Source organism: Stegostoma tigrinum, chromosome 4 (genome assembly GCF_030684315.1).
Source record: "Stegostoma tigrinum isolate sSteTig4 chromosome 4, sSteTig4.hap1, whole genome shotgun sequence".
Lineage (NCBI taxonomy): Eukaryota > Metazoa > Chordata > Chondrichthyes > Orectolobiformes > Stegostomatidae > Stegostoma > Stegostoma tigrinum.
The window spans coordinates 20,429,283-20,454,973 of record NC_081357.1 but is presented as its reverse complement, the minus strand read 5'-3'; the positions used below and the strand labels follow the sequence as shown (position 1 = coordinate 20,454,973).

General features: G+C 42.8%; 1 protein-coding gene across 2 annotated transcripts in view; it reads right to left on the bottom strand.

Annotated features, from left to right (window-relative positions):
• Positions 1 to 25,691, bottom strand: part of anapc1 (anaphase promoting complex subunit 1) — a 215,129-nt gene that overhangs the window by 109,134 nt on the left and 80,304 nt on the right. For both annotated transcript variants that reach the window (XM_059645205.1, XM_059645206.1), the window contains exons 28-30: positions 23,214 to 23,485; positions 11,235 to 11,469; positions 3,437 to 3,528 (exon numbers count right to left, since the gene is read on the bottom strand). In XM_059645205.1, the coding sequence (XP_059501188.1) occupies positions 3,437 to 3,528; positions 11,235 to 11,469; positions 23,214 to 23,485 (599 nt within the window). The remainder of the gene's footprint in view (positions 1 to 3,436; positions 3,529 to 11,234; positions 11,470 to 23,213; positions 23,486 to 25,691) is intronic.

Below are 25,691 nucleotides of genomic sequence, written 5' to 3'. Positions count from 1 at the left end.
CTGATGCAACAAGAACGCTTTGAATGCTACAAAGTCCTTGAGCCATAGAGGCTGCCATCACAAACAAATGCTATAATGCCAAATACTTTCCCTCAGATTTTGAATGTATGACCCTGGAAATATCAATCACTGTTTCCCTGATGGGAGCATTCTCCACTGCCATCAGCATCTGCTTCCTGTTAACGCAGAGGTTTTCAGCACTAACTTGAAATAGTTAGCTCCCCTGTGATTTCAAAGATACATTTTCTTGCAAAAAAAAAAATTAAAAGTACACAGCAAAGAAATGTCAGTGGTACAGTCAATTATTTGATTTTCAAATTAAAATTTCTCAGTTATTGTATTTAATTTGCATAAACATCATATGGAAAACTGTAGGTATGCCACTGGAAATGGAGAAACAGAAGCAATAATGGTGCGAGTATTAGGCACGTCAGTTCTCAGCCACAGGGGAACATTTCTGGTATGATATATCCCAAACCTGGAATGCTCTCTTATCTGTTTTGATATCTTATTCTGCTCAACCTATTCTGTGCTGATGTACCATCATGTTACATTGTATTGTATGGTACATACAGCAAATTGAGCCCAATAGCTCCATGTAGATGTTAAGACTAAATATATCCCTTGAAAACAAATCAAGGTCATTAAAAGTAGGAATGGCATACTAAATTAAATCAGTGTACAGAATGTAATCGCGATGCCCCTCTCCAACTTTTCCGCTTTAAAAAAAAGACACAAACTCAGAGTGAGTTCTTCAATCTGCAGAGTAAAATTATAGTGAAAAGCTTTAACACATGACTATCTATTGGAACACTGAAACAGGTGGTGGTAACTTGGCCCCTCAAATCTGTTCTGCTATTCAATGAGATCATGGTTGGGGGTCTGTGACTTAAGTTACATAAAACTTCCTTTGCTCTATATCCCTCAACAGCTTAGATTTGTCTTGGCCAGTCTCGGATTTAAAATTTTTGGCTGATCTAGCATTATTAGCCATTTGTGGAAGAGAGTTCCAAACATCTGCTGCCCTTGATGATTCTGGATTGAGAATATACCTCCCAGTCATAGGTTCCCCAAGTAGTGGCAATTGTTTCTCCTCATGTCACCTACCTGCCATGTTTTATTTTTTTGAACACTTCAATCAAACTATCCCCTTATATAGTAAATTTAAGAGAATCCAATACGACACTGCTTACCAATCTCCAGTTGCCCTTGGTAGCAAGTGAGCTGCCTTCTTAAAGGAAAGAAAGGGTCTGGAGAGATAGCAGGATTGTGATACTGGGACAGAGGCTCAGCCATAATCAGATTGAAGGGGATAGCAAGCTTGAAGGGCCAAAAGGCCGACTCCAGCTCTCAGTTTTTATGCTTGTTGAATCACTGCAGCTCCTGGGTTGAGTACACCAATAGCCCTGTGAGGAAGGGAGGTCTAGGACACTGAACACCAACAGTGAAGACTTGGCAATGCAGTTTTATGTCAGGATAGCATGTGCTTTGAAGGGAACTCGCAGGTGGTGGTGTCCTCACATTTCTGTTGCCTTTGTACTGCTTGGCGGTAGAGGTCGTGGGTTGAAGGCGCTGTTTTCGGAGGGTTGGCAGATTGCTGAACGCACTGCCCGAGAGATTGATAGATACAAGATCAATCATAACTTTCAAAGGGAAATTGGATAAATACGTGAAGTAAACAATGTGCAAGACTATGGGATACAGCAGGATCAACTGGATAATTTGGATCACAGAGATAGATAGATTCTTGATTTCTAAGGGGATCAAAGGTTACAGGAAGAAGACAGGGGTTGAGAAACATATCAACCATGGTCAGGACAGCAGACTAGATGGGCCTAATTCTGCTCTGATATCTTATAGTCTTTTCATGGGGCCTGCTGAATGCCTTCGTCCGGTGCTGCAAGATCTTATGACATGTGGTAAATCTCAGCAAGAGTCCTGCTCTTGACTGCCATCTAGCAATCTGTGCTGGGTGCAGACATGAGGCAAAGTTAGAATTAAGCTCACTCTGAATTTCTCAACAGCCTCTGATCCATTGGCAATGGGAACGCTTAGCTCTGTCTGTCACTTGCTGCTTATGCAGTTCGACATGCAAGTAGTCCTGTTTGATGGCTTCATCAGGTTGACATGTCATATTTAGGTATGGCAGGTGCTGCTCCTGGCAGGCCCTCAAGCACTCACCATTGAACCAGGGTTGATCCCCTGACTTGATGGTAATGGTTGAGTGGGGAGATGTGCCAAGTCATTAAGTTGTAGATTGAATTGGAATATACTTCTGTTGCTGTCAATGGCCCCTAGTGTCTCATGTATGCTCAGTCTTGAGTTGTTAGATCTGTTTGGAGTCTGTTCCATGTATACGTTCACTGTGAAAATAACATGATGGAGGGTGTTCTCAGTGTGAAGGTGGGTCTTTATCTCTACTAGGACTGCAGTGGTTAATCTTAACATGCAGAGGCATTGAATATGCACTAAAGTCTACCAAAATGGGATCAGACTTTTAAAGTGCAAAGCATTTTGACATGTCAGGTGATTATTAATGGCACTATAAATGTAAGTCTGTCTTTCACTCGCTTCTACTTGATGCAGTTACTTAACATCCTCTGATAATATCTGACCAGTTCCCAGTGCCATAATGTTCCAAACTGTTTGCAATCTATGTAGGATCCTTTGAACCATAATGCCTGTTCCAATTTAGGAACAACAGCAGTTAATGTGTGTACAGCAAGCTTCTACAAGCAGCAATCTGATCATAACCAGATTATCTGTATGAGTGACGTTAATTGGTGAGAAGCATTGGCCAGGAGACATGGAAACTTCACTGCTGCTCTTTGACAATAACGCGATAAGGGATGTTGCTGGAATGGAGGATTTGTGATATAAAAATAGACTGGAGAGGCTTGGATCTTTTTCACTGGAGTGTACGAGGTTGAGGGGTGACCTTATTGAGGTTTATAAAATCAAAAGGGTGTAGATAAGGGGAATGCCAAGGGCCTTTTTGCTAAGGTGAGGGAGTTCAAAACCAGGGGGCATATTTTTAAGGTGACAGGACAAACATTTAAAAAGTACAGGAGGGGCAACTTTTTTTTTTACACAAGGAATGGTTTGTGTGTGGAATAAACTGCCAGAGAAAGTGATGGACGCAGGTCCAGTTGCGTTTAAAAGACATTCGGATAAGCTCGTGAACAGGAAAGGTTTGGGCGGATACGGACCAAGTGCAGGCAGGTGGGGCTAGTAGTGTTTCGCAACATAGTCGGCATGAACCGGTTGGACTGAAGAGTCTGTTTCAGTGCTGTGATGACTCTAGAACAGCCCCTTAGCATGTCAATAACCTGAGGCAGTTTGAAGGCAGAAACAAAACTAGGGTTTCAAGTGGTTAAATCCTTTTTGTAGAAAATGCAGATAACTGAAAAGAATCATCTGTGCAGCTGATACTTACCCCAAGACAGACCATGCCAAGAGCAAGACCAGAAGCCAGTGAGTACGATTCCCTATCAGTACAGTTCTCCATCTCAGGGCCTGGTGGGCGACCTAAACAGAGGAAACAGGATGTGATTGCAATGTGCAATTAAGTCACAACTGGAAAGACTTTGCTTGCTGCTTTTTATTTTGGATTGTCAACTTTTGCAAAATTTCGCTATTCAGTTGAGAAATGGTTTGCAGAATTATAGATGTTGCTTAATTTCTGCTGTGAACTTGTTTTCCCTCGGTTGGTATTTATAAGACAAATCATTACTAGCAGGTAAAAAATGGCAGCTTCTGATTCTTGAAGTAAAAAAGCAATTGTACAGCAAAATCACTAGAGACAATACCTTCAAGCTCAGGAATTTCTAAATCATTTCCAATCAGGATTTCAGCAGTAATCTAGGATAATATTTCACTGCTGCATTGTCAGAGTGTTGCTGAGACTGCAGCACTCGGAGTCCAACAAAAATCCAGTCCAAACGTTCACGTTAGAAATAGTGCAGGGAGTTCTCATCAGAAACCGTCGCTCAGCCAATACCACCAAATGCAGGCAGGGCGGCACAGTGGCTCAGTGGTTAGCACTGCTGCCTCACAGCCCCAGGGATCTGAGTTAGAGTCCACCCTCAGTCTGTCAGTGTGGAGTCTGCACATGCTCCCCGTGTCTGGATGGGTTTCCTCCAGGTGCTCCAGTTTCCCCCCACAGCACCAAAGATGTGCGGGTTAGGTGGATTGGCCATGGGAAATTGCCCGTAATATTCAGGGATATATAGACTAGGTGGGTTATGCGGGATGCTCAGAGGGTTGTTGTGGACTTGTTGGGCTGAAGGGCCTGTTTCCACACTGTAGGGATTCTATGATACTATGAGGCAGTGTCATTTATTTAATTTGCTCTGTGTGGGATCTGACTGTGTTGTTGCATTTGTAGTCTATTAGATCATAATTCCAAATTCAATTATTTCAAATGTGAAACACTTTGTGATTCCCAAGGGATGTTTTTACATCATGACAATTGCAAACTCATCCTCCCCTAATTTTACTTTTCCTGTGAATTCAACAAGATTTAATTCCAAATTCTCCTCAGCTACAGACAGAAATAGTTCCTTCTGTGGAAGGGGTGGGGGGGGGGGAGCGGTGGGAATGCAGGCGGTACTGCAGAAGTCAACTGTGTCAATGACAAATATTGGCTGCTACTGGAATGCAGAATATTCCAATATAGAAACAGATCATTCAGACTGATCAATGGAACTCTTTAACTTACTCTCTCCATTCTGCTCATTTCTAACGTCCTTCAATATTACGCTGTTCCAAACAGGAGTTTATAGCGATTACTGCAACTGCACTCTGCGGCAGAGAATTAAAGGTTTGGCTTTTAACCTTTCCTTCAATTCTTTGTGATTTTTGAACATTTGTTTGCTCCTAATGCTTAGTTATATGAGCAGAAATAACCTATCAGTATTTATCATCCTGTAACCCTTCAACATTCCTTAAGATCCTGTTAGGAATGTCAATTTTATGCTAATGTAGAGTCAATGGATGCTTTCCTTTGTCTGTTTTACTCTTAAGGTCAGACAAGGAGTTAAAACACTTGCAGCTTATCAAAAATGAGAAAAAAAACACATTCACAGCCAGTACCAAGATCACAAAATATACTCTGCTGGGTATTTCCTAATCAGCTTGTTCAGGGATGTGACTACATACCTCTAGAGCCTCCTGGCCAGAGAGAGGGACACTATTACTGGGTCACAAGAGCCCCAATACTCTGCCACAGATTCACACATTACTACGAAGTGGGCTTGAACCTCCAGATTACTTCCTTTAATCTCACATTGCAATGGTCACACTTCTACAATGAACTGAAAGCTCCCATAGAACCTCCCCCATAAATTTCACTTCAGGTCTCATGCAAGGGATTACTGGCTCAACATACCAAAGTCTCAAAACGGTTCAACAATGATAGAGGGTGACAGAGTCATAACAGCAACAAAGACATTAGACAGCATGGACTGAGTATCGAGAGCAATCCAGTCAATACCATTTTGAGATGCCAATCTGTCATTTTATCTCCCTCAAGTGCCCATCCAATTTCCTTTTGAAACTGATCATTTCTGCTTCCACAATCGTATACACAGCAGATTTCAGGTCATAGCCATTTGCTGCTCAAACAACAGATCTGCATAGACGAGTGGTATTATCGTAAGACTATTAAACTAGAAACTCAGATAATGTTTCGGAGACCTGAGTTCCAATCCCATCATATTCAAATTCTGCAATTTGAATTCAATAAAAAATATCTGGAATTAAGAGTTTAATGATGACTACTGCGGATTTTCAGGAAAACCTATCACGTTGACTATGGCCCTTCAGGGAAGGAAATCTGTTGTCTTTACAGGTTCTACATGTGACTCCAGATTCACAGCGATGTGGTTGATTCTCAACTGCCCTCTGAAATGGTCTCACAAGCCACTCAGTTGTATCCATCACTACAAAGTCTCAAAGGAATGAAACTGGACAGATCACGCGGCATTGACCTAGGCACCAGAAAAGACAACAGCAGAAACAGCCCGGTGAACCCTGCAGAGTCTGTTTTACGAGCCTCTGAGGATTAGCGCCAAAATTGGGAGAGCTGTCTCACAGGCTAGTCAAGCAACAGCCTGAAATAGTCAGACTCACAGAACCATACCTTACAGACACTGTCACAGACATCACCCTGGATATGTCCTGTCCCACTCGAAGGACAGATCCAGCAGAGGTGGCAGCACAGTGGTACACAGCTGGGAGGGTGTTGCTCTGAGAGACCTCAACACTGACTCCAGATTCCATGAAGTCACATGGCTTCGAGTCAAACATGGGCAAGGAAGCCTGTTGCTGATTATCATGTACCATTCTCCTTCGGCTGTTGAGTCAGTACTCCTCCCTGTTAAACAACACTTGGAGGAAGCACTAATGATGGCAACGCCACAGAATATACTCTGGGCAGGGGATTGCAACGTCCACCATCAAAAATGGCTCAGCAGCAGTATTACTGATCGAGTTGGTTGGGTCCTAAAGGACATAGCTGCTAGATTGGGTCTGTAGCTTATGGCAAAGGAAACAAGAGGGAAAAGCTTACTTGATCTTATCCTTATTAGTCTGCCTTCTGCAGATGCATCTGTCCATAACGGTATCGGTAAGAGTGCCCACAACGCAATCCTTGTGGAGATGAAGTCCCCACCTTCACATTTAGAATATATTCTGCCATATGGCACTACCACTGTGCTAAATGGGACAAACTTTGAATAGATCCAGCAACTCAAGACTGACCAATCCTGAGGCGGTGAGCCATTGACAGCTGCATATTTTAATTCGATCTTTAACTTAATGGCCTATCACATCCCCCACTCAACCATTATCTTCAAGCTGGGGGATCAACCCTGGTTCAATGGAGACTGCAGGAGGGTATTTCAGGAACAGCACCATGCATGCCTGAAGATGAGGTTTCAACCTGGCGAAGCCACCAAACAGGACGACTTGCATGCTAAACAGCGAAAGCAATAAGTGACAGCAGAGCTAAGCGATCCCACAACCAACAGATCAGATCTACGCTATGCAGTCCTGCCACATCCAGCTGTGAATGGTGATCAACAATTGAACAACTCCCTGGAGGAGGAGAGACTTCACAAATATCCCCACGCTCGATGACGGAATAGCCCAGCACATCAGTGCAAAAGGATAAGGCATTCACTGTAATCTTCAAGCAGAAGTACCAAGTAGATGATCCATCTCGGCCTCCTCCAGTGGTCCCCAGCATTACAGATACCAGTCTTAGGCCAATTCGATTCACTCCAAGTGATATCAAAAAACGGTTGGAGACACTGAATACTACCACAGCTACAGGCCCTGATAACATTCCAGCCACAGTACTGAAGGCTTATGTACCAGAACTTGCTGCTCCCCTAGACATGCTCTTCCAATAATTATAACACTGGCATCTACCCACCCCATAAGTCTACTCTCGATCATTAGTCAAGTGATGGAAGGTATCATAGTGCTATCAAGCAGCACCTGCTCAGTGACACGCAGTTAGGGTTCTGCCAACTGCGATATCAAGGAGCCCCAGCAAAGCTGGAAACAATGGGCATCAGGGGAAAACTCTCCCCTCGGTGGAGTCATACCTGACGCATGGGAAGATTGCTGTGGTTGCTGGAGGTCAGCCATCTCAGCTCCGGGACATTTTTGCGGGAGTTCCTCAGGGTAGTGTCCTTGACCCAACCACCTTCAACTGCTAGCGAGTTTTGAGAAGATTTGTAGCTCAGGTTGAGGTCTGGATGTGAGTTTGCTCGCTGAGCCAGAAGGTTAGTTTTCAGACGTTTCGTCACCATTCTAGGTAACATCATCAATGAGCCTCCGACGAAGCGCTGGTGTTATGTCCCGCTTTCTATTTATCTGGTTAGGTTTCCTTGGGTTGGTGATGTCATTTCCGGTGTGGGTGATGTCATTTCCTGTTCTTTTTCTCAGGGGATGGTAGATTGGCTCCAAACCATCAACAAACACATTGATTTGGAGCCAATCTACCATCCCCTGGGAAAAAGAACAGGAAATGACATCACCAACCCAAGGAAACCTAACCAGATAAATAGAAAGCGGGACATAACACCAGCGCTTCGTCGGAGGCTCATTGATGATGTTACCTAGAATGGTGACGAAACGTCTGAAAACTAACCTTCCGGCTCAGCGAGCAAACTCACATCCAGAACCTTCAACTGCTTCATCACTGACCTTCCCTCCTTCATACAGTCAGAACTGGGGATGCTCGCCAATGATTGCACAATGTTCAGCACCATTCCCGACTCCTCAGATACTGAAGTAGTCCATGTTCACATGCATCAAGATCTGGACAATACCACTTGTCAACCCAACCCTTTAAGTAACATTCGCACCACACAAATGCCAGGTTAGGACCATTACCAATAAATCTAACTCCATGACATTCAATGATGTTACCATTACAGAATCCCATACTATCAACATCCTGGGGGTTATTACCATGCCCAAAAACTCAACTGGACTTGCCACAGAATCACAATGGCTACAATAGCAGGTCAGAGGCCAGGAATACTGATGCCAGTAACTCACCTCCTGACTCCCTAAAGCCTATTCACCATCTATAAGGCACAAGTCAGGAGTGTGATGGAATACTCCCCACTTGCCCGGATGGGTGCGGCCCCAACAACACTCAAGGAGCTTGATGCCATCCAGGATAAAGCAGCCCATTTAACTGGCACAATATCCACTAGCATCCTCTCCCTCCACCACTGACGCTCAGCAGCAGCAGTATGTGCTAAGATTCACTGCAGAAATTCAGTTGCAGACTTCCTCGCCAAGCCGGTGTGTCTGACTGTAGATATTTTGTCACCCTGCTAGGTAACATTGTCAGTGCACCTCTGGTGAAGCATTGGTGTTCCATCCCACGTTGTTATTCATAAACCTCGATTTGATGGGGTGCTGGGGTTTCTCAGTGGTTTGTATATCGGGTCCAGTTCTCGGTCAACTGGGGCAACACATCTGTAAAAGCACAAGCCAAACAGTGGCATGCCAGGGAGTTCCTGGAGGCCTGGCATTTCAACTGGAACTCCATCAACAAACCCACTGAACTAGAACAGATATACAAACCACGCAGAAACAGAACTGGAAATGACGCCCACCACCCCAGCAAACCAAGGCATATAAATAACAAGTGGGACCGAGCACCAACACTTCACTGAAGGCACACTGATGATGTTACCTAGCAGGGTGACGAAATGTCTGCAATCAAACACACCGGCTCGGTGAGCAGGTCTACAACCTCATCCATAACCCGAGCTACAAACCTTCTCAAAAACTTTAAATTGCAGAAATTCACCAAAGATTCTCAGAAAGCACGTTTCAAATGCATGACCACTTCCATCTAGAAGGAGAATGGCAGCAGATACACGCGAACACCACCACTTTCAAGTTCCCCTCCAGCCACTTCAATATAATTGTTTTTTGTTTCCTAAGTATTTCGTATTAAGTATCTGTGGCAAGGTACCTTTGTATCCAAGATGGCGCTGTAACAGGGCAACTGTAAATTTTTGGGTTTCATGTGAGTATATGTGACAATAAAGCTGATTCAATTTAATTCAATTCAAGCCTCTCACCATCCTGACTTGGAAATATATCACTATTCCTTACCGTCACTGGGTCAAAATCCTGGAATTCTGTCCCTAATGGCATTGTGGGTCAATCCACAGCAGGTGGACTGCAGCAGTTCAAGAAGGCAGCTCACCACCACCTTCTCAAGGGACTGGCCAGCAACACCCACATCCCGCAAATGAATTTTTAAAAATGCATAAAACTGTGTATAATTAGGTGCACACTCTTGGGCAGCCCATTACATTTTTAAAGAAGTCATATTTTCATTAGATTGAATGAAATTTACCATCCAGAATTTCCATTTTCTCATCACTCAAATGGTGTGCTACACTCAGTCCAACACTGCCTCTTCATTCCAAAATAACTCTTACATACTTTACATTCTTACACGAAAATAACTGATTGTAAATTTCCTTTTGATGAGTGGGAGCGGGGGAACTCAAGATTTTGGGTGGTAACCAAGATTATTTTACTTTGCTTGATTTTGATGCATATCCCTTCAGTCTTTCATGGAAAGAGAATCTCAGTTCAACAGTTCATTCAAAGTACACCACTTCACACAATGTATCACCCACACCGTACTTTTACCAGAACACCATATTGAACTAGGAGATCGGGGAGGTGGTGGCAGACATAACTTGTTATTTTTCTGCCTCAGTTTGCTGGGGTGTTTGGCATCAGTAATGTCACTGAACTCATAAGCTCACAGCCTATGCCTCATGCTCTGGACATCGAGTTTCTGATCCCACCAATGCTGTTAGTAGAATTTGAGCTCAGAATAAATCTGGAAAATACATCCGCATCAGTACAAGCACTCTTCCTAAGACCTTACCTGATGACACTGGATCTACAGCAATGTGGCTGACTCTTAACTGGAATAGTGTGTCCAGTTCTGGTCTCCTTCTTATAGGAAGGAAATAATTAAGCTGTAGAGGGTTCAGGAAAGATTTACCAGAATGTCGCCAGGAATGGAGAGCTTGAATTATAAGCAGAGGCTAGATAGACTGGGTCTTTTCTCATTGGTGTGCAGGAGGTTCAGGGGTGACTTCTACAGATTTATAAAATCATGAGGAATACAGATAAAGTGAATAGGCAAGTGTCTTTTCCCTAGGATGGGGATTTCAAGACTAGGAGGCACATTTTTAAGATGAGAGGAGAAAGATTTTTAAAAAGACACGATAAGCAATTTCCTTAACTCAGAGCGGCTCATGTGTGGAATGAACTTCCAGAGGAAGTGGTATTTGCAGGCAGAGGTACAACGTTTAAAAGACATTTAGATAAATACATGAATAACAAATGTTTGGAGGGATTTGGGCGAAGCACAGGCAGAGGGGACTAGTTTAGTTTGGGATTACGGTCAGCATGGACAAGTTGGATAAAAGAGTCTGTTTCCTGCTGTGGGACTCTATAACTCTGAAGACCTAGCAAACCACTCAGTTCAAGAGCAATAACAGACAGGCAGTAAATGCTGGCCTTGCCAATGACATCTCTGTTCCTTGAAGGATTAAAGAAAACGAGAAATGCAAGGACACAGTCAACTTCTCGACAGACGAAAGCTTACTGGCATGAAACCAGCTGCTAAACCTCTCTGGTAGGTGAGCTTTCAGCTGAAGATGCCTCACCTATTTCAGTCAGAAGTACTTCAGCAATGTGTCGGTGTGCAGTTCCTTGATATACAAGTCCTATACCCATCACCGCTGCAACCTGTAAGTTGTGAGGGACATCCAGTTCAGTTGAGGTAGGAGGCAGCAGTGCAGGGATATGAATACTCAGGAGGCGCGTGACTGATATATCCATTGTGCCCAGTTTGGCAGCTGAAATTCCCAGGAGCAATCCAATGCTGGTCATCTCGTGGCCCTGCCAGACAGCACAAAGAAAACATGCTATTTCAAAAAAAACTACGAAAAGGTAAATTATCAATATCTAATATGATCACTTCAAATCAAATGCTGCATATTAGATTCATGAAACAAACCAGAAGCGAGAGCAGTAGTGATTAAGAACGCAAAGGTGATTAAAGCAAAACAACTTCAATAACTGGAGGTAACTGAGGATAAAAAAAATTCCAGCACTGGTGACAGAACTCAGTGAGGACAGGTAAAAAAGCAATGCCTAGAGACCAGTGAAGATAAAAAGTGGCAGCAATAACTAGAAAACATAGTGAGGATTAAAAGTGAGGAGACAGGACAGGGAGGACTGGGGAGGTGGGGTGTGCAGGTGAGGATGCAGGAGGGGGAGTGAGGATACAGGAAAGAGGTGCGTGAGGACACGGCGCAGGGAGTGAGGGCATGAGAGTGAGGGCAAACAAGTGAGGGCGTGGGAAGGAGGCAGAGCGAGGATGTGGGACAGCAATCAAGAACTGAGGAGAAGAGACAGAGTGAGGACTGAGGAGGGGGCCACAGAGGGAGGACTTGGGACGAGGTAATTCAGGACCGGGACGCAAGATAGAGGACAGGACGTGGGAAGGGGCATCTCCTGTTCCTCCCCCAACCCCCAAAACCAGGTCACAATCGCATCCTCGTTAAACCAGGATCCAAAGCTGTTTAAACACAGGTGTGCAAATTGAGGTGACATAGTGCACATGAGGTAATGTCAGTCGTTGCTGACTGAAAGCAAACAACACTTTTAAAAGGTAAATGGATAGAATCTGAAATGTGTTGCCTAAAGCCCTGGTGGAAGCTGATTCAATTATGGTCCTCAAATAGGAATTGGATAATTACCTGAAAAAAATGCAGAGTTAAAGGAAAAGGTGAGACTATAGCTGCTGTAATGGAGCGCGAGCAGGCCAAATCAGCCCCTCAAACCTGGCCTGCCATTCTAGGTTACGGTTGATCAGCAAATCCCAACATTACATTCCCATGAGATAATAAGGTGTAGAGCTGGATGAACACAGCAGGCCAAGCAGCATCAGAGGAGCAGGAAAGCTGATGTTTCAGATCTGGACCCTTCTTCAGAAAATGATATTCGCACACTACCCCTACCACTGTTGCTCTTGACGTACAGAAATCTATCAATGTCTGTCTTGAATTTACTCAATGACCGAGTTTCCAAAGTCTATTGGGGTAAAGAATTCCAAAGACTCATCACCCTTCTGAATGAAGTGGTAACTAGTGCAGTGCCAGGACCACAATTATTTATACTATAAATTATAGACTTGGATGAGGAGAGTCAATGTGCTATAGCCAAGTTTGTGGATGACACAAACAGTCTACAGATGGATAAAGATAGGATAAGCAAGTCTGCAAACACTTGGCAGATGCAATGTAGGAAAAACTGTGGTTATGCACTTTGGCAGGAACAAAGGAGTTAAATATTATTTGAATAGAAAAAGCCTTTGGAAGCTGCAGTATGGAGGGACTTAGTGGTCCTTGCACGCAAGTCACAAAATCTAATTCAGAGGTACAGCAGGTTATAGGGAATGCAAATGGAATGTTGACCTTTACTTCAAAGATGAGAACGAGGAAGGCTTTGCTAAAACTATACAAGGTACTAGTCAGACCACATCTGGAATACTGTAAACAGTTTTCATCAGCTTCAAAAGGAAAGATATACCAGCATTGGAGGCAATCCAGTGAAGGTTCACGAAGATGAACCGACTGTCTTATGAGGAGAGGTTGAGTAGATTGGCTCTGTACAAACTGGAGTTGAGAGGAGACCTTTTTTGAAACATACAAGACTCTTAGAGGGCTTCAGGAGAGGTTATTTCCCTTCTAGGAGAGTCTGGGACCATAGGGCTTAACCTCAGAATAAAGGGCCGCTCATTTAAAATTGCAATAAGGAGGAATTTCTTCTCAGTGGATCAACTGGAATTCTTCACCGCAGAGGGCTATAGAGGTTGAGCTGTTGAATATATTCATGCCTAATACGGAAGATTTTTAATCAGTAAAAGAATCAAGGTGCGGGCACAATGGCCCAAGTAGCCTCCTCTACCTTGTAACAATTTTCTGATTCTGAGAAAAGACAGGAAATTAGAGTTGAGTGTTATCAGATTAGCCAAGATCTCATTGAATAGTCTCAATGGATTGAACAGCTGACTTCCTTCCTATATCTCTCCCATGGTCTATGCTCTCAGAGTGAAGAGGCTCCTTCTCATCTCAGTCCGAAATAGCTTGTGGTTTATTTTGTGACAGTGTTTCATGTTTCCAGACCCCACAGCCAAGAGGATCATTCTATAACTACACCACCCCTTTAAAAATTTTGCAATTTTCCATTAGATCATCTGCCATTCTTCGAAATTCAAGAAAATACGGCCCCAGTCTCCTTCTTCTCTACTCACGGCCAAGTCCCACCATTCCAGGCATCAATCTGGTGAACCTCTGCTGCACTCCCTTTATTGCAAGTATATTCTTCCTTAGAGAAGTGGATCAGAACAGCATGCAATACTCATGGTGTGATTTCATCATTGCTCCATACTGTCAAAGCATGACTTCTTTGTTCCTGTACTCAAGCCCTTTTGCACTAAAGGCTCATATATTGTTTGCCTCATGAGTTGCTTGCTGCATATAAATGTTAAGCTTTCAGTTACTTAGGAACAAGGAGGTGCTTTTGGATATCAACATGTTCCAATCTCTCAACATTGAAGAAATAATCCGCACCTTTGTTCCTTCCATGTATTCTATCTGTCATGCTCGTGCCCAATCACATGCCGCACTCACCTCTTCCCGTGACCACCACCTGCCCCAAATACAACAGAACCTGTGGTAGTTGCATCTGTCTGATGAAATTCAATGTGAGTAAATGTGAGGTTTTGCACTTTGGAAAAAAGAATACAGGCGTGGACTATTTTCTGAATGGTGAGAAAATTCACAAAGCAGAAGTACAAAGGATCTGGGAGTGTTGGTCCAGGATTCTCTAAAGGTTAACTTGCAGGTAGAGTCCGTGATTAAGAAAGTGAACGTAATGTTGTCGTTTATCTCAAGAGGGTTGGAATATAAAAGCAGTGACGTGCTTCTGAGACTTTATAAAGCTCTAGGTAGGCCCCATTTAGAATACTGTGTCCAATTTTGGGCCCAACACCTCAGGAAGGACATACTAGCCCAGGAGCATGTCCAGCGGAGATTCACACGGATGATTCCTGGAATGGTAGGTTTAATGTATGATGAATGGCTAAGGATCCTGGGATCGTACTCATTAGAGTTTAGAAGGTTGAGGGAGATCTAATAGAAACTTACAAGATAATGTATGGTTTAGAAGGGGTGGACGCTAGGAAGTTGTTTCCGTTAAGCGGGGAGACTAGGACCGGTGGACACAGCCTTAAAATTAGAGGGGATAAATTTAAAACTGAAATGAGACGACATTCCTTCAGCCAGAGAATGGTGGGCTTGTGGAATTCATTGCCACAGATTGCAGTGGAGGCCGGGATGTTGGATGCCTTCAAGGCAGAGATCGACAACCTCTTGATCTCAGAAGGAATCCAGGGCTACGGGAAGAATGCAGGGAAGTGGAGGTGAAATGACCATCAGCCATGATTTAAATGGCGGAGTGGACTTGATGGGCCGAATGGTCTTACTTCCACTCCTATGTCTTATGGTCTGTACAGCCACCTACAGACTCACCCTGACAGTGGGAGAGAGTCATCCTCATCTGCAAAGGACTGCCAATGAGTCGAAATCACTTTGAAGTCTTTTTGCATCTTTCTCACAACTTCCCATGTTTTCTAGCATCTGTAAATTTGGAAAAGTTACATTTTTTCTCCACACCCAAATCATTGATATGGATTGTGAAAAGCTTGGGCCTCGCACTGATCCTCGCGCTACACCATTGGTCATAATGTGCGAACTGAGAAGGACTGATTTACTGCTCCTCTCCACCTGCCAACCACCCCAAAATCCATGCTATTATATTACCTTCAAACCCATATGTTTAAATTTTCTTTGCTAATCTCCTGTGTGGGGCTGTGTCAAAAACCGTTCAAAATTCAACTACACCAAATCCACTGTTTCTATTTTATCAAGTATGCTAGCAACAAACTCAAAGAACTCCTATTGCAAGTGTTGAAACATAGTTTCCTCCTCATAAATGCATGCTGACTGGACTCTGTCCAATGAGACAATAATTTTCTAAAAATCTAGTTGTTGTACATTCTTTTTAATAGATTCCAGCATTTTACCTGAGTAAAATTCCACACAGTCACTCAAGCCCTGTATTTTAACTATTTTATGGACACTCCATGTATTTTCCTGTGAGACAAGCACAAGGTACTAACTTGGCTTCTCCCCATTTCGTCATTTCCCATCAAAAGTCTTCCGGTCTTTGCAACGTAATGGATGCACATTTGTCTTTGCTAATCCTTTCTCTTTGTAAATACGTACAGAAGTTTTTATCATCCATTTTTATTTTTTTTGTTATTTCACATTCATATTCTATTCTCTGTTTCATTATCCATTTCTTGATTCTCCATTGCTGAATTCTAAAGTCCTCACAATCACCAAGCTATTTACTTTTCTTGATTACTTCATAAGCCTTCCTCTTGTATAAAATATTATCTTTAATATTCCTTGGTGTTCATGGCTCCTTGCTTTTCCTGTTCGTTGTTATTGCCTTAAAGAAATGCATGTTTTTGAACACCAAGCACTAATTTTTAAATCGCAGCCATTGCCCATCTACTGTCAAACTTTAAATGCCTTTTTCCACTTCACCACAGCCAATGTCCTCCTTATACCTTCACAATTGTCCTTGTTTAGATTTAAGCCCAGTGTTTCAGACTGAACAGTCACTACGCCCTAAAGATTCCCTTAACAAAATTATTAATTAGTGTCATGAATCTATCTTGAACACAGGAACTTTTACTCCATAATACTGGTGCTCATTCGATTTACCCAGTCAATATGTTGATTTAAGTCATCTGTGATTATTACATTACCTTTGAGACACATAGCTTTAACTTTCTGATTTGCAACATTCCCTACATTACTTCGTGGCAGCCTATAACACACTCCTACCAACGTTTGCTGTTCCTTGTTTTTTTAGCTCCACTTATACAGATTCTATATCCCATTCTTCCAATCAGAGATCAGCTCTCACTCACTCGTTGATCCCATCCCTTATTAACAACGCTACCCCACCTCTGTTTCCTTTCTGCCTATCCCTCTTACAAGTCAAATATCCTTTAATATGTACTTGCCGAACTTGGTTATCTTGTCTCCATGTTAACAGTTAAATCATTTCGATTCACATCTGCTAGCGACATCAATTCAACTGCCTTGTTGTAAATACTGCATGCATCAGATACAGTGTTTTTAAAGTTGCCTTTTTAACACAATTCTGCAATTTGACTGGAGAGCTTGTTTCTGCTGCTCTCCACTTACATGTACACTTTTTCTTACTTTCCCCTGCCCACCTTTCATTTTTCTCTACTGCAATTCCAAATCCTGCCGATCACATTACGTACTGGCTAGCACGATGGCTCAGTGGTTAGCACTGCTGCCTCTCAGTGCCAGGGACCGGAGTTCGATTCCACCCTCGGCAACTGTGTTTGTGGAGTTTGCACATTCCCCTCATGTCTGCATGGGTTTCTTCTGCGTGCTCTAGTTTTCTCCCACAGTCTAAAGATGTGCAGGTTAGGTGGATTGGCAATGCCAGGGATGTGCAGGCGAGGTGGATTAGCCATGGGAAATGCCGGGCTACAGGGGAGTGAGTCTGGGTGGGATGTTCTTCAGAGGGTCAGTGTATACTTGATGATCCAAATGGCCTGCTTCCATACTGCAAAGATTTTATGATAAGGTCTATCCCCTGATAAAATGGATTAAACATCTCCAAGCAGCACTAGCAAAGCTCCCCATGAGGATACCAATCCCAGTCTTGTTCAGGTAAAACCTGTCCTTCTTGTGCAGGGCCCACCTCCTCCCTAAGAGGATCCAGTGCCCCAGACGTCTAAGGCCCTCTCTGCTGGACTATTCTCCAGGCACATATAATCATTCTCTCAAATCTTTCTATTTCCCTAGTTACTGACACATGGTAGTGGGAGCAATCCTAAAATTATGTTCACAAAGATCTCACTTTTCAGTCTCTTGCCTAACTCGTTAAATTCTGCTTTGCACTGTGGGGCTTCTTTCCTCGTAATGTTTGTGAGAGATTACCAGCAGAAGCAAGTATGAAAATGAAAATGCAGGTAGCAAGAATCTTCACTCTCCCCCTGTCCCACCAGTGGTCTCTGAAATAAATTCTGTCCATGTTGCCAGTCATTCCATGGGGAGCAAGAGGAGCCAGCAAAGTTGATATCCTGCTATGTGGCCTGCAACCCTCAAACTGGCTGCTTACAGCTGAATGCAAATCCCCACGCCTGCAAGAAAAACTCAACCTTTCATCAGACCATAAATCACCAAGGACAAAATTGCAGAATGCTGCTCAAAAAATCCTACTCAGTAAGACAGGTCTCATATAATGATTACTGCTTATTTTAAAAGCAAGAATTACTTTGCAAAATTCCAATGCCAAGAGAAACGTCCAGTCAATTTGCAGCATGCTGGATGAGAGCTGAAGAAATAATTGAAACGTCTGACTTAATGTCAGGAAGGATTTTCAGCAGAACTGCAAGAATTCTTCACAGTGGAAAATTCTACAGTAAAAGTGAAACCATACCCCAGTATTATATTTCCTTCTTCACTTTAAGCACAGTGGCAGCACAATGACAAAACCTCAAAGTGTGCAATGTGCTACCTTAACATTTGTTGGACCCCACACAACAAAACATCTCTTTATCAATGCATGTGATGCTGAAAAGCCTGTTCAAACAGCAATGAACGACCATTCAGTCTTTTTTTAAAACAAGTAGCAGGATTGCAATTCTTGCTGGTTTAATGTAACAAAAAAAAATCACAAATCCTGCAGGGTGACAGGCAAAATCTGCACTGAAAGCTCACTTTACTCACCAGTAACTACCCTACCCTCGACAGATTTTCTGAGGAAGGATCTGGGCCCAAAACGTCTGCCTTCCTGCTCCTCTAATGCTGCTTGACCTGCTGCGTTCAGCAAGATGCAGAGCTGGATATCTCAGATTCTCCAGCATCTGCAGTTCCTGCTATCTCTGAAACAACTACCCTATCCTCTTTCCTTTCCAAATTATTTTTGATTTTGGTTATGGTATGCGTCATTATAAAGTGTTAATAGCTCTTTGATTACCGCCTATCCCCAGTTTCAAGTGTCAATGAGCCATGTTTCAATGTTGTACTGAACAGTACAACACAGCCTGGACAACTAATCTAGCACCTTCAGTCAAGAAAACCCAAGCTACATCTGCATACAATCTTGTGGTAAAACCAAGAAATGGCTCTCAGAAGTTACACTGCATCCACCCTTAAATACTTTGCAGGACACAGAAAGCATACACTGTTCACTGATCTGGTGTAGATTATTGTTTTTCATGTTGTGTTTCCAATTTTCTCCATTTTCAGTAACTAGTTTGGGTCTCAATTACACATGGTTCAAAGCAACATTGAGCATTTAAAGAGAGGTCACTTCATTGAGTGCACATCACTCTGGGACAACATCCTGAAGTTATAAAAGGACCTGGAAGCATATATAAAAACAGCTTTTTTACTTATTATGCAGAATTTCTATACAAGAGCTCTCGGCATGTGAACAAACCTGAAATTAGTGAAAGCTCCACATCAGCATTGCAAGTAAATACTGTTTAAGCGAGGAAAGCCACAATACTGTCATGCATTTGGGTCCTTGAAATGGAATATGGTGCACAATTTGATCATCAAGATGCCATCAAAACATGCAGACTCCATAAATGTTGCAATCAACAGCCATGAGGGGCATCCTGAGAATCAAATCATTATTTCACTTTAAGAAGTTATTTTTACACTGTATTTGGGATATGTTGCTAGCAATGACAGCACATGTTGCTCATTCATTAATTACTCATAAGAAGATGGAGGTGATCTGCCCTCTTAAAACACTGCAGTCGAGAGAGAGAACGAGTGTGAGACCAAGCAAGACAGAGAGCAAGAGAATGGTCACCATGCCTTGGGTGAGGTTGAGAAGCAGAGATCCTCCTAGTCAGCCCAGCCAGTGCGGGAATTGAACCCATGCATTACTCTGCATCACAAACCCATCAACCAGACAAATCAAATAACCAGTGCACCTGTGACTGTGAATTTGAATGTGTGCTTCTGGTGCTAAGTACATGCCAAGGTGCTGTGAGGAAGGAACTTTGAGAATTTTGACCCAGCAAAGTGAAGGAACAGCAGTTTGGTTCCAAGATAAAATAGTGCATGGTTTGCTTGCGAACTTGCAGTCATCCCCATGAATCTGCTGCCTTCGAGGCCAGGGAGGTGATGAATGTGCAAAGTGCTGCTGAAGGAGGTTGCTTCCTGTCGACGGTTCACACTGCTGCCATTGTACATTGGTAGGGGAGGGAGTGAATAGGGTGCCTACCAAGCAGTCTGCTTTGTCCTGAATGATGTTGAAGTTCATGAATACTATTACAGCTATACTCATCCAAGCAGGTGGAGAGTATGCCATCACACTTCAGACATGGGTTGGGTCCATAACTGCCATTCATCAATTCAAGCCTGAGCACTGCCCAGGCCTTGTTGTCTGTGGACACGAACTATTTCAGCATCTGAACAGCAAATGGCAATGGATATTGTGCATCATCAGCTAACATCATCCATTAGCAATTCTGTTGGACGGAAGGCGATTGATGAAGCAGCTGAAGACAGTTGGGACGAGGACACTACCCTGAGGAACTCCTGCAATGATATTCTCAGACTGAGATGATTGACATCCAAGAACCATCTTCCTCTGTGTTAGGTATGACTCCAACTAGCAGATAGTTTTCAAATGATTTCCATTGACTCAATGTTTTTGAGGGCTCCTCAATACCACACTCAATCAAATACTGTCTTAACGTCAAGGGCAGTCATTCCTACCTCATTTCTGGAATTCAGCTCTTTTGTCTATGATTGTAATGAAGTCAGGAGCTCAGTGGCCCTGGAGGAACCCAAACAAAGCATCAGTGAGTAACTGCAACTTGATAACGCTATGATGACCCTTCCATCATTTTGCTGGTGATCAACATTAGTTTTGCCAGGTTAGATTTGTTCTGCCTTTCAACGGATAGGATGTCTCCGAACAATCTCGTATATTGCTGGGTAGGTGCTACGTTCTGAAACTGTACTGGAATAGTTTGGCTCGGGATGGAGCTAATTCTGGCAACAAGAGTCTTCAGTACCAATGTCTAGATATTGTCAGGGCCCATAACCCTTGCAGTGTTCAATGCCTTCAGCTGATTCATGATATTACGTAGAGTGACTTAAACTTGCTCAAGACCAGCATCTTGGGGACCTCCGGAGGAGGCCGAAATGCATTATTCACTCAGCACTTCTGGCTGAAGGTGCAAGCAAACACTTCAGCCTCTTGCAATGACATGCTGGGCTCCCCATCACTGAGGATTGGGATATGTGTTGATTCTCCTCAAATTCTATTTCAAAAGGACGCAACCAAGAGAGAAACCTCTGATGTTGGAAAATAAATCAAGCTTTATAGATTGGTATATCTGAAACATGATTGCAAAGTAAGGAAAAGTTAAAAAGACAATAAAGAAATAGTTTAAGTCTATTGAAAAGTCAAGTTAAGACAGATAGCAGGAGGATGCCTAGGGGACTGCAGTGGAAACACAGGCCAGAAATACATTCAACAATCCAACCCAAAAGTCTGACTGAGGAACTGCAACCGGCTAAGATAAGATCAACTCATCCTCATCTGTATTCATCTTGAGATAATTGAAAAAAAATAAAATTTAGCTGTTAGATGTATAGGCCGCAATTTTTCACACTGTAGAAAAGTGACATTTCCTTTCTTTCTGTTTCAAAGCCTAACTTTTTTTTAAAAAAGGCATTTTTAGTTCTAGTCAGCAAAAGACCTGAGCAAAATGGGTCCAACTGCCTGCAAAATCACAAACTCAAAATGCATTTTCTTCAAAAAAAACCATCAATCCATTTTTAAAAAAGTGGGTAACCCAATCAGGCTAATTGAATTTAATTGTTCTTGTGTTAAGAATGTGATTGCACATGTGCTAAAACAGATGAAATCTATGAACGAAGTCATGATAAATATCAAAAAACTGAAAGAACTGTGGATGCTGGAAATCAGAAACAAATGTTATGATAAATATCAAACTAAACTTTCTATTAAGAGGCAATTAATGTTGAATGAGTTGTTGACGGAGTTGACTCAGTTCAGACAGATGAGAAACAGGGTTTGGCAAATGAAATAATGGTGCCTTTGAAAAGTTCACTCAGTTTGTTCCTAGCAATGAAGAGATTGCCCTATGAGGACTGATTGAGTAGGGTCAGTCCATGTTTCCTGAAGTTTAGGAGAATAAGGGGTGATCTCACTGAACCGTATAAAGTCTTAAGGTGCTCATGAGCTCTTTTTCTTGACTAGGGAGTCTCAAATTAGAAGTCAGACACAGAGTTGGCCATTTTGTTGGCCATTGGCCATTTAAGGTTGAGACAAGGAGAAATTTCTTACTTTAAAAAATGAAGGCACCAAGCATCAGCTGAGACTCAGTCATTCTGTGTATTTAAGATGGATAGATTTTTGGATATTGAGGAATATGGATAGTGAAGGAAGATAGTGCTGGTACTGAATAGCAGAGCAAGCCTGTAGGACATAATAGCTTATTCTTGCTTTTTTTTGTAATATTTTCAAATGTGAAATAGCAGATTCTGCAAATGTTCCTACCAAATCAACAGAAGGAAATTTTGCCAACAGTAATATACATGCTACATTTGTAATAACTGCTTCACCTCATCTCAGCCTTGATCACAGAATCAGAGAATTTCTACAGTGTGGAAGCAGTTAATTTGGCACATTGAGTCCACACCAACCCTGCGAAGAGTATCCCACACAGACCCATCCCTCTCCCCATCTCAGTAATTTTGCATTTCCCATAGCTATTTTCCCTTGATCTTATTTCTTACCCCACATCCCTTTCCAAGCCAATTCAGTCCTAAATTACCTACCTCACACCCTTGGATTGTGGCCCGACACCCCCTCTCCCGATTCTGAACTCCTCGGTCAGCAGGAACATCCTCCCCACGTTTATCCTGCCCAGTGATATCACAGAGACTGAACACTGGCATATAAATAGCTGCTGCACTTTGCTAATATCAGTCAGCCAAGGCCCTCACATGTAATTCTAATCACTATTGAGAATAACGGTAGCCAAATATCTGCTGCAAGTTTCTGCATTGGAAATCACAAGTGTGCTGTAAATAAAAACCTACCCCCCAACAAGGAGAGTTTAATACTTGAAGTACCAGTGATTTGGTTAATATATCCATTGCACCAGACATCAAACTTCAGTCTAACTTCACTTAAGTGGATGTTTCCACTAGTCAGTATGTCAGCAACTGGGGGTCACAGCTTCAAGGTGGTGAGCAAGACAGCTAGGAGTGAGATGAGGAGAAACTTCTTAGGGGGTTGTCAGATTTGGAATACACTACTTAAGAGATTGGTGGAGACTGATTCCATAGGAGGTTTTAAAAGAGAACTGGATATATATGTTTGAAAGTGCTGCATTGAGAGGGCTGCAGAGATAGGGCTTCACAGGAGTGGATAACATTTTCTGCATGCTGAGTGCCTACCTTACTGAGGTAGTCATGAATGCTCATTGTGGTCAGTTTGCTCAAGTGCCCGTTGAGCCCAAGTGCCATCAGCAGGCCAGCGTACTCGTTGGTGAGCTCAGTGTTCTTCTGTCTGTTGTACACGATCCAAGCAGAGTCTATCTGGGATGCCGGGGCTACCTTCAGTCCTGCAGCTACTCCGTTATGAAAGCTGGCCCAACTGGCCATGTTGGGTGGCACATCAATGTTCCCGCTGTTCAGGTCAACGGTTGTGTTTCGGGGAGGAGCTCGTCCTAATTAGCAGTGGAAGGCAACACAAACACCAATTAACAATTAGAGATAATAGGAACTACTGATGCAGGAGAATCTGAGATAACAAGGTGTAGAGCTGGATGAACACAGCAGGCCAAGCAGCATCAGAGGAGCAGAAAAGTTGATGTTTTGGGTCTGACCTGAAACATCGGCTTTTCTGCTCCTCTGATGCTGCCTGGCCTGCTGTATTCACCCAGATCTACACCTTGTCATCACCAATTAGGTGTTTATAGTTTTTTAAAAAAAATCCCGAAAGTAGATTAGGACAGCAAAGAAGGTTATCTCAGAGCACAATGGGACCTTGATCAGTTCAGCCAATGGCTGAAGAGTGGCAGATGGGGATTAATTTCGACACATGTGAGATGCTGCATTTTAGAAAGGCCAATCAGGGCGGGACTTATACATTTAATGGTAGGGTCCTGGGGAGTGTTGCTGAACAAAGAGATCTTGGAGTGCAGGTTCATAGAGTTCCAGGTAGATGAAATAGAGAAGGCATGCGTTTGGCATGCTTGTCTTTATTGGTCAGTGCATTGAGTATTGGAATAGGGAGGTCATGTTATGGCTGTACAAGACATTGGTTCGACCACCGTTGGGGAATACTGTGATCAATTCTGGTGTCCTTGCTACAGGAAGGATGTTGTGAAACTTGAAAGGGTTCAGAAAAGATTTACAAGGATGTTGCCAGGGTTGGAGGGTTTGAGCTATAGAGAGAAGCTGGAGCTATTTTCCCTGGAGCGTGGAGGCTGAGGGGTGGCCTTATAGAAGCTATAAAATCATGAGAGGCATGGATAGGGTAAATAGACAAGGTCTTTTCCTGGGGTGTGGGAGTTCAAAGCTAAAGGGCATGGGTTTAAGGTGAGAGGGGTAAGATTTAAAAAGGACCTGTGGGGCAACCTTCTCACACAGAGGATAGGATGTGTATGGAATGAGTTGCCAGCAAAACTGGAGGCGACTGGTACAATTACAACATTTAAAAGGCATCTGGACGGGTATATGAATAGGAAGGGTTTAGATGGATATGAGTAAATGCTGGCAGATGGGCCTAGATGTATTTAGGATATGTGATCAACAGCCATGAGTTGGGCCGAAGGGTCTGTTTCGTGCTGTGTATCTCTAAGTCTATGACTAGAACAATTAAATGGAAAATACAGCAAAGTACTAGGCCAAACTAGCTCTTGCTGGAATTTATGCTCAAAGAACTGACTTTTTCGACTACTATTCAAAATGAATTTGTGTTAATATATATGCCTTTAACACTAAGACATTATAAGATATTTCAGAGTTAATGAAGTACACCTGATGTTAAAGCACTTGCTGTAATAATGCAACAAATGCTTTCATATATTTGTCAAAGTTAACGCAGGCAAGCATTTGAATGTAAAACAGACAGAGCTGGAGAAACTCAGCAGGTCTGGCAGCATCAGTGGTGACAGAAACAGAGTTAACATTGAGCGCAGTGACCCTGCATTATAAGGTGTCAGGACTTGAAATGTTAACTCTGTTTCTCTCCATAGATGCTGTCGGACCTCCGACACTTTTCTTTCAGATCTCTAGCATTTATAGGTTTTTGCTTATTCTAGCATCTGAAGGTTTCCCATAACCGTGCAATGAGACAAAAAACTGGATATAGAGTTATGCAGGCAGATATTAGATGAATCTTAAGTAGCTAACTCAAAGGAAGGACTGTAGGAAGGAAGACTTCATGGACCACAAGATTAACAAATAACACTACCAATGTTAGAATTTTACAGACTTCTATGAGATCCCTGCATCTTTGTGAATAAAATTCGGACCAATCCAGTCTCTCGTCACATGTCAGTCCTGCCATCCCAAGAATCACTCTGGTGAACCTTTGTTACACTTGCCCCATTGCCAGATCATCCTTTCTCAGGTTCGAATGCCAAAACTGCTCAGAATGCTCTTGGCGTGCTCTCACCAAGGCCCTGTATAACTGCAGCAAGACATCTCCGGTCATGTATTCGAATCCTTTCGCTGTGAAGCCCAACATACCGTGTGCCTCCTTCACCACCTGCTGTACCTATGCACTTATTTTCAGAAATTGGTGCACAAAAACTCCCAGATCTCACTGCACCTCCCCTTTTCCCAATCTATCATTGTTCAGAAAATAATTTAACTTCCTATTTTTGCTGTCAAAGCACAAACCCGAAAAACCTCCCATTTATCCAC